Source organism: Melospiza georgiana, chromosome 5 (assembly GCF_028018845.1).
Source record: "Melospiza georgiana isolate bMelGeo1 chromosome 5, bMelGeo1.pri, whole genome shotgun sequence".
Classification (NCBI taxonomy): Eukaryota; Metazoa; Chordata; class Aves; order Passeriformes; family Passerellidae; genus Melospiza; species Melospiza georgiana.
In genome coordinates, this window is record NC_080434.1 from 60,478,189 (window position 1) to 60,493,108 (window position 14,920).

Below are 14,920 nucleotides of genomic sequence, written 5' to 3' on the forward strand. Positions count from 1 at the left end.
ACAGGTTTTAAATACAACTGAGTGTGAAACAGACAGTAACATTTTGTCAAGATATATAAAACCTCGTAGATACATAATTATTTCAATCTCATTTTCTTAGCAAAAGAGCTCAAAAGTTCATACAAATAGCAACCTAAGGAATCCATTATATATATAATGGATATATCCACTTTATATAGTGCTGGTGATATTGAAGTTAATGAAGAACTTGCTATTTATTTGAGCAGAGCTCAGATTTGCTAGCTGCATCCATTTTTCACTTATTAAACCAGCAATTTACCCTTTACCATACCAAGCAAATAAAGCACTATACAGAAAGCATCTCTACAAAAACAGGCTGCTGAGCCCAGTAACTCAGGTCACGCTGCCACACACAAGTCTGAGAGTGCAGGGAGCAGCTCAGTTCTCTCTCTCTTACTTTTACTGAGAGAAGTCCTTAGCCTCCCAAATGAAAACAAATGGGGGTGGGGGACATAGAGGGGAGGCTGAAGCTCGTATTTAGCTTGTACAGACCCATGAAGAGTGCACTTGACGTCATAAAAATGCTGTAAGTCTGCCAGGTCAGCAGCCACAAACCCCAAACGCTGCCAGTTGCAGGCTGAACAGACACTAAAAGGCTGTGAATTTCATTTTATCATCCTTCCCCTTCCTGGTAAAGCAGCAGAAGCTAGCTGTTCCTGGAGAAAAACACTGGAAAATATTAACTATGTACGTCCAGGATTTGGTTTTGATCAGCATTAGAATAACCACAATGACAAGTCTTGCGAAATTTGTTTTTATTAATACAGCTAATAATGTGGGCTTTGTAGTCCACTTTCAAAGTGTTGATAAGCTCAGCTAAATTATGCACTTCATTCAGCCTGCCAGATCTATCTACTATTCTGCTAATTTATGAGCCATACATTTCTCTCCAGCTAAATTTCTGATTGAGAAAAACTTCACTCAGTTTCTGTTATTTGTTTTGCTACACAATACTCCTTAATAATGACTGCTGCTTGTTCTTAACCATGCTTTCTATTATACCTTTTGCATTTTGTGAAATTTTAAGTGCAAACAAAATCTAAGTCCCTGAACGTGCAATTTTATTGCAGAGTCAACTATGGACAACACTAAAAAGCAGAATATTTCCAGTCCTTTTGCTAAATCCATTAGAATAGGTAGGTTCCACAAAACCAAGTTTTTGCTGTTCCAGTTGCTGCACCTTGTTCTAATACCTTCATATACAGGACCAAATGTTCATTTCATTGACTTAAAGAAGAAATCTTTGCATGGGATGAGGAGCTGCAGTTACAAGACCAAACTGAAGCAAACCTAGGACGCTTCTGACAGAGAAACAGATTTTTTTTTCCTTTTTTCACCCTTTTTTTTTCCTTTTTTTTTTTATCACAACAGCACTGCTGGCCTACAAATTATGTTATTTGCAATTGTGCATCTGTGTGCCATCAATCTCCAAGGAAGGGAAAGACTGCTGGGCTGAGCTCTCAATTTATGTTTCTCAGTTGACTCTTATAATCACACACAGTGTTCTCAACCTTAGTGCAGTTATTCTGGTAACAAAATTTGCACACCAGGTGGGTTTATCCAAGTTCCCATGGTCCTAATAGTTTCATGTATTTCCTAATAATAATCTTGAAAATTATATAGGTAATTGTGTTTCTAAAAAGCCACCTTCAGCAAAATTGGGAGAATTGTTTCCTCTCAACAGGAAAAATATTTTAATAAAGTAGCTAGTGTATGCCTATAAAAACGGCAAGAAAAAATGCAATTTAAAAATTTCTCCCTTTTTAGATGCTTTTAAATGTTAAAAAACAAAGCTAAGGGAATTCACAATTCTGGTGATAAAAGGTGCCAAAATAGCATGGTCCCAGAGCAGGACCCACTGACAAGGATGCCTGGGCCCTGCAGCACTGCAGTCTGGGTAAGGCATTAATATTCACACTCCAGGCTGTGATTAGAAAGAAGGCTGGAGCTCTGTGCAAGGGTGGGTCTAACCCAGCAGAGGTGCAGCAAACTGCTTCACTGCCTTACTGAAATCCAGTCCATCTAATTGATACTGCAGAAGGCAGCAGCATAATGAAACAGAGCAGAGATCACTTCAGTAGTTTTATCAATCTATGCTCTCCTGCTCCTGACCAATATATAACCCCACACAGGACTTCACTCTTTCCAACTTCAAGCAGTCCTAGGAATTATTTAAGTTTCTATAATATGGTAACCATTAAGATATTTCTATTAGATCACCATTCAGAAATGTATCAAGACTGACTTCATTTGTATAACACTAAAAATGCATTGGTTTTGCTTAAGGTAGCCCAGTTCCTTTCAAAATGACATTTTAAGCACGTTTTCCTCAGACCCAGAATAAAATACTTATAACTACCTCATTTATTTGTGAGCAAATACAGGTAATGTCTGTTAAAAAGCAAAATCCATTAGACTCTTGGTAGTTCTGGTACTGTAAGTAGTCTCCAAAAGGCAACAGATGTGGGGACGGGGGAGGGGGAAGTTGATTTTGTCTTTTTAATATTCAAAGTGGGTCTGTTCTCACTGGCTAATTAAATCAGTAGAGTGCAAACAATAAAAGAAAAAATAAGTGTTGCCTTTCTTCCCTAGAACAACCTCCCTGCTTCATCTGTACTTATTACAAGAACTTAATTTATTACCAGACTTTACAATATTCCCTCCCCAAATCATCATGAAATAAGATACATATTCCACAGCGCCAGTTCCCATCAAAAATAATATGCTTGCCCTGTAGAATTTAAGATAAGGTGGTTTTTCCACTATTAAGAAAATGTGGAATTAGAATGGGCTACTTTGATTGACATGAATCTACTGAAGAATCACACTTAAAAAGCAAAAGATATTATTATTTAATAACAATATCAGATGTACAAATCAACCAGCAGAATACTGGCTTAAATATATTTGTGGTTCCTTGGCAAAACCAATAGATTTGCACGGGTGTGCTGAATTACTTGAGAAGTAACAAAAAGTGTTAATAACATTAAACAGTCATCTTCCAAGAACTTAGACTATTGTGGTACTTTCTATTGTGGACAATCCTTTTTAGTGCATAAATACATATAATGTTAATTAAAATGTTTTATTTATGACATCAAAATGACAATGGTATATATAGATTTGGATTTGAAAGTATTTCAAATACTACTACCAAATACTACTACTTTTAGCCTTTAGTTAGTTACAATACACAGCACAATAATAAAAACATGCTGCAGATACAGACCTGAACTCTATTGTTCTAGCACTGCACAAGAAGAGAGAAGGTGGTTCCAGCCCCAAGAACCTTATAGTAAAGCTGCACATTGTGAAGACAAGGTAGTGTGAGCATCAGTAACCACCTAATTTTACAAGCATAAAGCTCAGCAAAGGATCAATATATCTGTGCATGAAATAAGGCAGATTGCACACCCTGAGTTCTGGGCTGCTGTCTTTCCCACACCATCAAGTTAAATGAAAGTTTGGGGATGTTTGTCTATGTATGATGCTTAAGTGACAGCACCATGGACACACCTGAAGATAAAGGACAAAAGAGGGATGCAGACTCTTTGCATCATAAGGGTGTATTCAGGAATAAGGTGGTGTTTGGCAACAGAAGGCAACTATTTCAGCCCAGTTGATGCCTAGTTTTTGAAAACATCAGAGCCAAGGAAATTGTTACGGGACATAATGCATGCACTTACAGGCAACTCCCCTCAGATGCTCAGGATGATGGTGGAAGAAAACACAGACATGCTCCTATGAAGATGTAACAAGTGGCAATCAAGACACCATGCAGTCCTGAGCATTTATAGATGCAGGGTTCTTTCTAAGCTCTTGGCCAAATTTTAAGTTTAATGGTAATATCTCAGCAAAATACAACTTCATTGTAGTTAATGAACCATCCACAGCTAAAATTTCAATCTATTTAACCCCAGAGTCATGGTTGTATGGAGTTACTTGCTCATTGTCAAACGTTAACTATAACTTAGTTGAAGCTGCTGTTTAGCTACCATTTAAAACATACTCAGTGTCAAAAAGTACTCTTCACCCTTCAAGCATTGTTTTGGTTCACCAAATTAGTGGTCTCAAACAAATAAGATATTTACTCTGTACTGCATCCAAAACCAGTGTTTCTTTATGTAATCTGACTGACGAGCAAACACCAAAGCCATGGAGATAATAGCAGCAGGTCAGACTTAGCAAAATGATGCCTCAGCTTTTGCCACTTAGCAGTAAAATACATGCTATAAAAGACACAAACAGAAATGAGCCCACTAACACCTAATTTAACTGCATCTTGAAAACACAGTATAGCAACCCAGCAAAGAGATTTCTATTGGTATTTGTATGAAAGGACATTTGTCAATATCCATTAACCTCTGGATTTTTCCTGTTAGTTTTCTAAAAGATGCCTGTGTTGCTTCACAAGCCACAAGGTGTCACAGTGGCTCAAGTGGTAGGATTCTTGTCAGTCTGGACACGCAGGTTGTGGCTTCAGGTTGCAAACCAGTGCTAACACTGCTCCCTACGAGGAAGTCTGTGCCACACTGCATATTTAGAAGTGCAGCTCTTTGGATGCAACGATCAGCCAAGGTGCAACTCGGTTGCCTAAGGATGTTTTTTATATGGGCATTAGGTAATCTTACAGCACTGTTGGAGAAGAGAAGCACTTGGTGCACTGGCATCTTGGCCAGTCTTTTCACTTTGCATTATTAATCCTGCCAGTGTTAGGAAGTACTGAAAAGAGTTGAGCTAATCATTCATATCAAATAAAAAATTTTATGAAAACCACTTCGTTCTACCAAGAGTTTCTAGGAATTAGTAACAATTTATTTGAATGCACTAATTATTCAAATTTATGACATATTTCTGCTCGTTCTTCATAAGAAGCAATGTGCTCTAAGCATGTAATATTCTGTTAAGACTATATATTGTAGTTGGTCATATATCGTGTGTTACTGTTTTGCATCTTTGACTGGATGAGCACAGATGGAGCTAGAGCTTAAAATGCCAGGAAGCTTAGAAAATTTTTACCATTTTTCTAATGTAACTGCACACTGAGCAGCATTCCGTTCCATGAAAAGATTATGCACATACATCATATTTACTGACTTGTAATTTTCCCATTGCAACCAGCCATTGTTATTAATTTGCTTTACATTCATACACCAGTCAGTCCTCACTGCAAAGCAATCAGAGATTCTTCTCTGGTGTATTTAATTTCTAAGTATCATGGTTCTATCTGGGAGGTAAGCTCAAAACAGGAAACACTGCCTCTCAGCTTAGCCTGTATAAAATAAGCAAATTCTTTCAGTAATGGTTAATAAATTGAAATTTGCATTCTGCAATTATTTGTAAGAATAAACCTCCACTGATCAAACATTCACAGAAAAGCATAAAGAGCACGAACATAGCCAAAGCAAATTCACAGCTAAACTCAAGTGAATTGTCACGGAAATTTTTCATGTAGTATTTGTTGCACTCAGGTAATGAACATTTACCCAGTGTGTTGGCTTTTCATGTCCCATTATTCATGCCAACACATTCATTAAAATGGGCCTATGCTATTTAACATAATCAGCAGTGTGCATAGGTGTGGCCTTCAAAGAGTTATTACCACAGTTTACAGGCATGCTGTTCATAAATACAAGCAGAACCCCAGTCACTGCAAAATGCCAAGCTTCCCAAAAAACATATGGTAATTTTTGCTGTGTAAAATGGATAGATGCACTATATAATGCATAACTGCATCACATTATATCTGAACTTCTAATTGCTTGAAATGATACTTCAAATCACATCATCAACATTATTACCTAATTACCCTAAGGGTTAACTGATATTCCAGTGATTAAGTCTAGGTAGAAGCAATAGAGCTATTGTATTGTCTCCATCCACTACAGCAAAAGGTATGACTGCAACTGCACATCTCAAGTCCATCAGAGATTCTGTGAAATTGAGTTTCTGTGAAGATTCTGTGAATGTTTTCAACATCTTGGTATGGAGAAAAAAGGTGGAGAAATGAGTGCCAAAAGGAAGGAGGTCCTTCTTGCAACATACTGAACAACAAGAATTATTTTCATTTTCTCTAAAGGAATTATTATATAGTAGTTCTTTTCTTTTCACATCATTGTGATGCAAGATAGAGTAACATAGTAACATTTTTGGTACTTAAACCAGCTACAAGAACTATGGAAGATGGTGAGTGGCATTAATGTGAAAAGGCCTTCTCCAGTGTCAAAATGACCCATGCATGAGACTTTTGTAAACTGCAGAAGAAAAACAGAGCATTCTAGGTGTGAGGTATTTCATCTTCCCCTTTCCCACTAATTAAGGGCTGTCCTGCTTGCAAACCTAGAGGCAAAGCAGCTGCCACATGTGTTTTGCCCACCTCACCCTGGAGCATGTCTAGTCCACAGAAGATGGTTAGAAATGCTGGTGCTGCTGACTGCCTTCCTAAGGGATGATGTATGCTGAAGGTGCTTCAGTATAAGAAGAAATAAAATGAAAAAGTTTCACTCTATTTACTTTCCTGTTTTCTGAGCATTTTTCTCTGTTCACGTAACTATTGTATTTAAAGACTTAGAATATTTCTTTTTTTGCATAATGTAGTTATTAATATCTCGGAAATCTATTTGTAACCTGCTCTAGGACAGATGGCAGCTATTTGTCTGATAAAATTTTCTGCTAATGGCTGAGGCAAAACTACACAACTGGAAGAAAAATCACAATAAGGTACATAAAATACTTCAAATGCACATGTGCTCAAAGTCATCATTTTCTCAATTTACTACTTTAGAAAATCACCTAGTACAAATGTAGTTAGGAAAAAAACCAAATGTTTGAAAGTCCAAAAGGAAAGTCAAAATAGTCCACTGCACATGTAATGTAAGACTACACATATTAATACTCAAACATGGTCAATTGTTTTTTCCAGGTATTTAGTTTTTCAAGAATAAGCAAAGTGGATCTATGATTCAATCTACTCTTGAGTCTGCTTTAATCAGGGGGTTCCAAATATGATGACTTTTTTACACACATAATGTGTCTTTGCACTTTGAATGCAACAGATAAAGTCATTCAGCCAGGCAATTCTTTTTGGATGTTATAGTCTGCAGCTAGCAGTTGGGTAAAATGCATGGGATCTAGACAGATATTGAATCTGCTTTATGTGAGTAATCTGATGTCAAAACTATACTGAGATTGGATTTCTCCCTCCCCTTTTTAATACACATACAAATGATGCTCCTGCTCAGGTAACTAGGCTTGGCAAGCCTAGAACCAGGGAAGAAGGATATCTACAGGTACTGCAGATCATGTATGTCAGATTTGCAGTAACCTTCCAGTTCATTAACTGCTCCAAAGGATGCAAACTATTTGGTTTGCAGCTGACCCAGCAGTAGATTTAAGCACATTTAGAAACCTACATAAAGCTGTGGGCTTTAATACATCAGTTCTGAGTTTGCCATTCTGTTCTGAATAAGCACCTGAATGTGAATATTGACAAGAGAAAGACCTCAGGGAGAAGTTCCAGTGTGATACTTTTATTCTGGCTCTAATTCAACCCCACAAAACCACTACAACCCAAACCACTCTGTGAGTCTGTGATTCAAGTCTGTATGCTGAGGATGGGTACAGCCCCTGGCCAGAAGCTTCACCATGGGCATGCCTCCTTGACAATACTGCAGAAACACCAAGGTGATGCCAAGATGATCTAAGTCTCATGGAGAGGACAGCCTGTGGCTGTAACATTTATGGCCAAAGACTCCTCAGGACCAACACCTCTTGAATCCTGAAGAGGTGACAGGTTTAGAAACACACTGTGTTCTACTTCATGTCTAGTTATGAAAAGGTCTCATTTTTCCAGAGCAGTTGGTTTTTCACTAATCTTTTAAGGCATTCAAGTATTGGAGCTGTTTCCAGAGGTATCAGCTGTTCCCAAACTGAGGTTCAAGTTCTGCAGATGGTCTAGCTGATTCCCTGTTACCTCAGAAGTACCCAAGTGGACTACTCAACCTCGATTGATAATTTTCAGGTTTTAGTTGAGTAGGGCATGGCTGTCAACCACAATGTGATAGAAACAGTATTCTGACCATAAATTGCCTTCTCTCTGAAATTCTGACAGAAACCAAACACAGAAAGAATGTACCAGGGAAAAGAAAGGTGCAGGCTTAGGGGAGAAGATTTTTAGCCAGGGATTTGGTCATGTTTCTTTCACTACTAATTTTGTGTAATAAATAGGACCACTGAGAACTGGCCAACATGTCCTGCCCTACCACAGGCTTTTTGGGAGACTATTCAGCAGCCTCTTTGTGGCAACTTTGTTCATGCCACAATCACCCTTCTAAGGCATCAAGTGGCTCAGCAACAACTTCTGGAAAAGAGTACCTGGCAAAAGTGGGGCTCTATCCTGACCTGTTTACACAGCATAGTGCAGGGAAGAAGGCTCTTCTCATGGAGGAAACAACTGAACAAAGAACCAGCATGGCTGAAATGCGTGTTTATAGTAGATATGCAACTTCTGGCAAAGAGATGCAAAAAAATACCATTTGAAGTGAGAAGTCCAGCTAAAAAATACTGCAAAGAGTTTAGCAATCTTATCCCTTTTTAAACAAAGAAAATGCATATACAAAACCTAAATTATTTTCTTTTTTATCTGATCTTGCAATCTTACTGCAGGCGAAACTCCAGCTTAAATGATAGCACAGGACTGGCTCCTTGTTATGATCTCTATTTTGTTCTTTCTCACTAACCAACAGCTTCTATTTTTGAGACTGGATCTGCATAGTAAATCTTGTTTACATCAGGGAAAGACAAAGTTTAGGGGTTTTTCTAAGTGGATTTATGGCATAACGAGTAAAGAAAAAAAAAAAGAAGAGTTGAAAAGGTTTCTTTATAGAAAATTATCTAGTAAGCATCAGAATGATTGCAGACAAGACCCATTCTTACACTTTTGCAGTGACTCTTTCTCCACCCTCACCAGCCCCTACCCCCAAATGCAGCATGCTTGCAGTTTCCCTTCTATTATATGACTTTTTTGGGGGGAAGGGTGGGCAGGAGTAGCAAGATATCCCTGATCGTAAGCTAAGGATCAACATGTAAAGGAAGTGGAGTCTTTTTTTTCTCCCCTGGCCTCATAAGAATTGTTAGTTTGCAACAATTTTAATTGAAAGCAGCTGCAACTGAAATTTTTTTAGCGGATAGAAAACATGTATGAAATAAAAGAAAATCAGTAAAAAGAGCCTTGAATCCATTCTGAAGTCAGAGTCTGCCTAAAGGCATTCAAGGGTTTTCTTTTAACACTGACCTTTTAGTTTCAGCAAAGCATGGTTCATAAGTACTCTCAAAATACTTTACTCATGTTCCTAGAATTGCTAAGTATTAGTATATTTGTGGGTGAAAGAATATTTTCTCAAAATTACTTTAAACAGAAGTTTGTGTGTTTTCCCCTCAACAAAACAAAGTCATTGGACAAACTCAGACTTATGTACCCAATATGAGAGATCTGTTTGCCATACTAAGTTGCTAGGCGAACAAATGTGATGTCACAACATAGATTTTTATGACTAATCTATTAAAAATGCATCAGGAAGAAGAAGATTATTTCATCAGATAGCAATGTGAGAAAGAAAAATAAGAGACTTTCATTAAACTGCAGAAAATTTGTTTTGCTTTGATTTGCATTAAATATTTGGTTGCGTATGAATGTCTGTGTAAGCTTCCAGTTCATTTAGCAGCTTTTAAATAATCATAACACCCTCCTTTATTTTCCTTTTAATTTTCTTTATACATTTTTCCATCATGAAATCTTTGTTAAATTCACTATGCAGTTTAATAGAAGTTTAATATCATTTGATTAAGCTGATTGTCTTTAAAATAAATATGCTACTAATCAAGGTCTCTAGTCACCCTTGAAAACACTGCTCCCTCAGCCAGAGGGAAAGCTGCGTGTTGCATCCAATGGTGATGTAAAGCATAATCTCTTGTAGTGACAGAGAGAGATACAGGTGAATTTAATGTATTGTGATACACAAAACTTCTAACAATACAGGGGACTAAATAAACAAGTGAAAGGCTTGATACATTTCTTTGATTATTGACAATAAAGCAACGCCTCAAACTTTAAACTGTCAGCAACTTTAAGTAATCTATTCACAGCACTCTGTAATGTTACTGAATAATTATATACAAGATATAATCACCTTTTTTTCTTTTAAGTGTAAGCAGTTTCAAATGATTAAAAATTAGAACAGAAAAGGATTTACAACATCAAAGAGGTAAAGAGGTGCCTTTTTAAACATCAAGTTTTATGAAAAACAGAGACATTTACTTATGTTGTGTATTGCTACCTAGAACTTCAGAAAGTGCTGATTATGCCACAACAGGATTCCTTTCTTGAAATGTTAAACTAACACAGATATAAAAAAAATTAAGATAAACCATGTATGAGTGAATGGGAATGAAATCCTGAAAACCACACACAGAGCGAGGAAACAGCTGCATTTTGTTTAACCAGAAGTTAATCAACTATGAGAGAAGTAAGCAAGATTTATCTTTATATCTGCCAGAGATTATTAAACATTTAAATATTCATTTTACTTCTTTAAATAGGGATTGTTGGTGCATTAGAACATGGCACTGGATGCTCCCAAAGTATTATTAAGAAAGCATGTATTAATTTAGAAAAAAGTATTACCATATTAGATTTCTTTGAACAACTTTTAAGGAAGGTTCAGTTTTCCTGTAGACTGTTTAGTAACTCAGACTCCCTAATTTACTTTAGATCACATAAGAATTAGCTAGGTGGTGGACTTTTGCCAGTACTTACATCATAAAACCACCCCCTGCCTGGGTGTGATTGGAATTCCTCGCCTAAGACTGACCCCGAATTTAAAAAGGCAGTTGTAGGTTCTGTCTGAGGAGCCCATAAAGTTATAAGAAGTTTGGAGAGCAAAGGTTTGCATGTCTAGCACAGGCTAAAGCTGCTAATTCTTTACTTTCATGACTTCCATTTCTTCCTAAAGGAAACAGCAACAACAAAGATAGCTATGCTGCATCTAAATGACCTTTCTTTATCACTGTGTACTTTGTCTGCTTAATACACCGAGCACATCCCTCACACTGGCTGTTATTCCCTTCCACCAGTGCTGACAGAAACTGGAGTGGAAGCAGTGGATTTCTCAGGAAGGGTCCCCAAGCCCTGAGCCCTTTTGAGAACACTTCTACCTCCCCCAACCATCGACCCTGCTGCTGGGAGAGCAGGAGTGGGAATGCCTTGTGGTGGATTCCCCAATGGTGCTTCTACCAGCTCATTGCTTTTTTAATTTTTTTTTTTAAATAATTTCTCACCTACCTGCAAGCTTTGGAGCACTACAATGGGAAGGGAGAGAAGAAAACAGATAGACATGACATACAGATGCTCCTTCCATAGGCTCTCCATCCATCCCCTGTACAACTTTATTAAATAATATATGTTTTGCTCTGCCTTGGAACTTCCACCTCTGCAAGGGACAGTAGAGAATCTGGCTCTACAGGGTTATTAAGAACATTTTCATGTTTTATGCAACCAGTAAAATCCCAAAGGCTTTCCATGGATATATTTGGGATAAAGGCTGTAGTTTCCCATTTTTTAATGCATCCTCATTTGCCACTGTCCCTCTGCACAAGTTGGGTCCATGTGGAATCTGCCAGCTTGCTACCCCCAGTCTTTTGGAGAGTTGCTTTGTAATTCCTTTCGCCTTAAGCTGCTTTGCCTGTGCTCACCTACCCCCTGGGGCTCACAGAGCACAAGCAGCCTCCTTCAGAGACCAGTGCCTACATTATTCCAAAGACTGCCTCAAGAGAGACGTTCATGCAGCAATCCTGTATCACCCACAGCACAAGCACATTCCTTCCATGACATACCAGGCTCTGGATTCAAAAAATTACATGCTCCAGAAGCCTTCACCTACAGTCCCAAACATGCTTGGAAGTGTATAAAATTAATGTGAAACTTCCACTTTCTGACCTGCCCAAAAAGCCAGAATTATTCTTTACAGACTGTCTACATGTAGTCACTCTAGTGTCCCAGGAAATTAGTTTAATATTTTTGGTTTTTTATTATGGAGAAGTTTTCATAGGAAGATGAATGAGATGAAATGAAGTTAGCTAAAAAACACATTTCAATGAACAACAATGCTTACAGCACTGAGCTCATAAACTGAAAAAACAGAGAACCAGAATGTAAACACTGAACAATCACATAGCAAAAGAATTTTTATTCTGAGCAAATAAAAGAAATGCTGGAGCATAAGGCCTTCATTAACTAAATACTGACTGTCAAAGTAAAATGCAAGGCACTCCTAGCAAGAAAGAGTGGGCTATTGCTTTTTGCCCACAACAATCCATCTGAATTTGTTCAGCAAAAATTGCAATTTAAGGTGCTGAAGTTTAATTCAGCACACCTCAGCAACGAAGGAGGGGAAAGTTGTTTCACAAGCCCTTCAAAAACTTTTCTAGTGTAACATCCAAAAAGGAGCTACAATCAGGAACTGGTCAAGTATTAAAAGTACCACTAAAATAATATGAAAAAAGGCTAAGTTAGCACTGACAGCTTTTAGAGCAGGTCGTATATAAAACCCTGAAGAAATCACTCAGTGATACATATTTGCTCTTCTCACTTGAAAAAGTCTATAAATTATTACATGAATATGTACAGGAATGTAAGGAACAGAGTTGCAAGACAGTAACAAACAAGCAGCAGCAAACAAACCCTCATTATAAATGGCAGCAACCCTCTGCAGCCAACAACTTAGGGCAAAACTGACAAACACTTGCCGTGATTTTGGGAGCAAAGAGCTGCTTGGAGTTTTTAGGCAGCACAAAGTGAATCACCAATTGCTCCCCAGCAACGTTCCAAGGCTGGCGGTGGTAACAGTGATGGAAAAGCAGTTACCCCGTGGCGGTGCCCAATCAGAAAGCAGGTCACATCTCGTTAGCTGTATCATATACATTAAATGTCACAGATTCTCCATGGCTTAGCTGACAATTCAGGCATGTGTGTTTTATTTTATGATAACCTCATGTTATCTTAAAGAATCACAACACAACAAACAGACCAACATGAGATCCTTCACCATGCTGCGTGTCACAAACCTGGCAGATATTTGGCACTACATAAAGCCGTTTACTATAAAAGATTCATACTTTTAAAAAGTCTTTTCAGGGCACCACTATTAGACTACTATGAAAAATTGCAGCACCAAGAATGTTTGCTGCACAAACACAGACACATGGACAGAAATGCAGCCTGATTCACTTTCACTTCATTAGACTTGAAAAGTGTGCTTTCCTTAACCATGTAAATAACAAGATGCAGCCCCCAGTATTTCTTTCTTCTTTTATTTTTTTTAATGACAAAAGCATTTCTCCCTCCCATTCAGTACGTTCTTTGCAGTGGCTGATCTGGATTTCGAAGCCAGGGTATATAAACCACTAACACATTTTACAAAGCATAACCAACAGTAAATGTAGTTTACATTACTGGGTACTTTTGACAGCTATATGATAAAGTAGTGAACTGAGCATCTCTCTTGCTAAAAGCAACAGCATTCTAAATGTAAACACAAATTTCTCTTGTCGGTTGTCCCAAACATGTGTTCTTTAAGAGTAGCCTAGGAATAAGTTTTTAAAACTCTGCTCCCCTTTTAAGTTATCATCCATTTTTCATTTTAATGAGTTCACAGAACAGAACCAAAATGTTCGTCTCTCCCCCTAAACCTGCAACATTCCAGAATTAATTTTGTGCAAAAGCAGAAGCAATACTTCACAATATTATAGCTGCAAATGCCAGCAGGACGGATCCTGAACAAACAACACACTAAGGCAAAGAAATTTCCTTAGACCAGCATTATAATCAACGCTGAAGTGCTGTACTGTAATTTCATGATTTCAGCCTAAGCTGGTATCTCCTCAAAGAGTTGCTCTGCGTGGAAACATAACGAGGGATTACCCAATTAAACTACTAAATTAATTAGGGTTCATGCCTGCATATACTGTACTGTCTAGTGGGACGCTTCAGCTGGAATTCGGGCTGAAACCAACCACGGTCCATGCACAGGAAAACAAGGCTGGGGGACTTACCTCCGTCCGCGACTGCAGCCTCTTGTTCATTTCATATATTCGGTACTCTGGTTGCACCATGTATGGTGTGTGTCTCCTATAAAATGGGCCAAAAGGAGAAGAATAGAAAGGGTCATGTGGTGTGCTGGACATCTTGCCTGCTTGCAGAGATTCAAGCTACACAGAGTATCATCAACATCCATACAGAGCACATGGGCTGTGTGTTCTTCACAGTACAAAGTAGCGGCGCGCACACACACACACACATCCAGGCTGCACGCACTGGCTGGGGACTGCTGTGGGAGCCCGCTCCGGCGGAGACGGGCGGGGGGGTGGGGGGAGCGGGAGCGCTCAGGCTCCAGACGCGGAGAGGGAGGCTGGATAGCTTCAGGCACCGCCGCTCGGTTTTAAAGCAGCAGTTTCTGGAGGGGTCATTTCCTGTCCGCGCTGCCGACTAGTTCAGAAATGCCATCCCCCCGCCGTCCCTCCCCGCCTGGCAGAGGTGCGGGTTGGGGTTCGCTGTCCCCCCGCAGGCCCCCGCCGGAGCCGCGGCGGGCTCGTTAGCATATAGGTGGTTTAAAAGCTGCCTGAGCCAATCACCCCGCGGGTAATGTCAGAAATGTGATTACTACAAAATACATAAACACAGGCCACGGCCATCCCGCCGCGGGCAGCGCCGCTTCCCCCGCGCCCGACGGCGCCCGCAGCGCCCGCTGCCCGCCCGGGGCGGCCGCTCCGCTCCGCGCTGCCCGGGCCGGGGCCGCACCCGGGGCACGGCACAAAGAATAGCCCGCACGCCACACTTCACACAATG

At 39.2% G+C, this 14,920-nt stretch overlaps 1 protein-coding gene across 8 annotated transcripts in view; it reads right to left on the reverse strand.

The window, feature by feature from the left end:
* LDB2 (LIM domain binding 2) overlaps positions 1-14,420 on the reverse strand; it is a 213,301-nt gene extending 198,881 nt beyond the window's left edge. For all 8 annotated transcript variants that reach the window (XM_058024605.1, XM_058024603.1, XM_058024604.1 and 5 more), the window contains exon 1: positions 14,128-14,420. In XM_058024605.1, the coding sequence (XP_057880588.1) occupies positions 14,128-14,259 (132 nt within the window). In that variant the 5' untranslated portion in view covers positions 14,260-14,420. The remainder of the gene's footprint in view (positions 1-14,127) is intronic.
* Between the last annotated feature and the right edge of the window lie 500 nt (positions 14,421-14,920).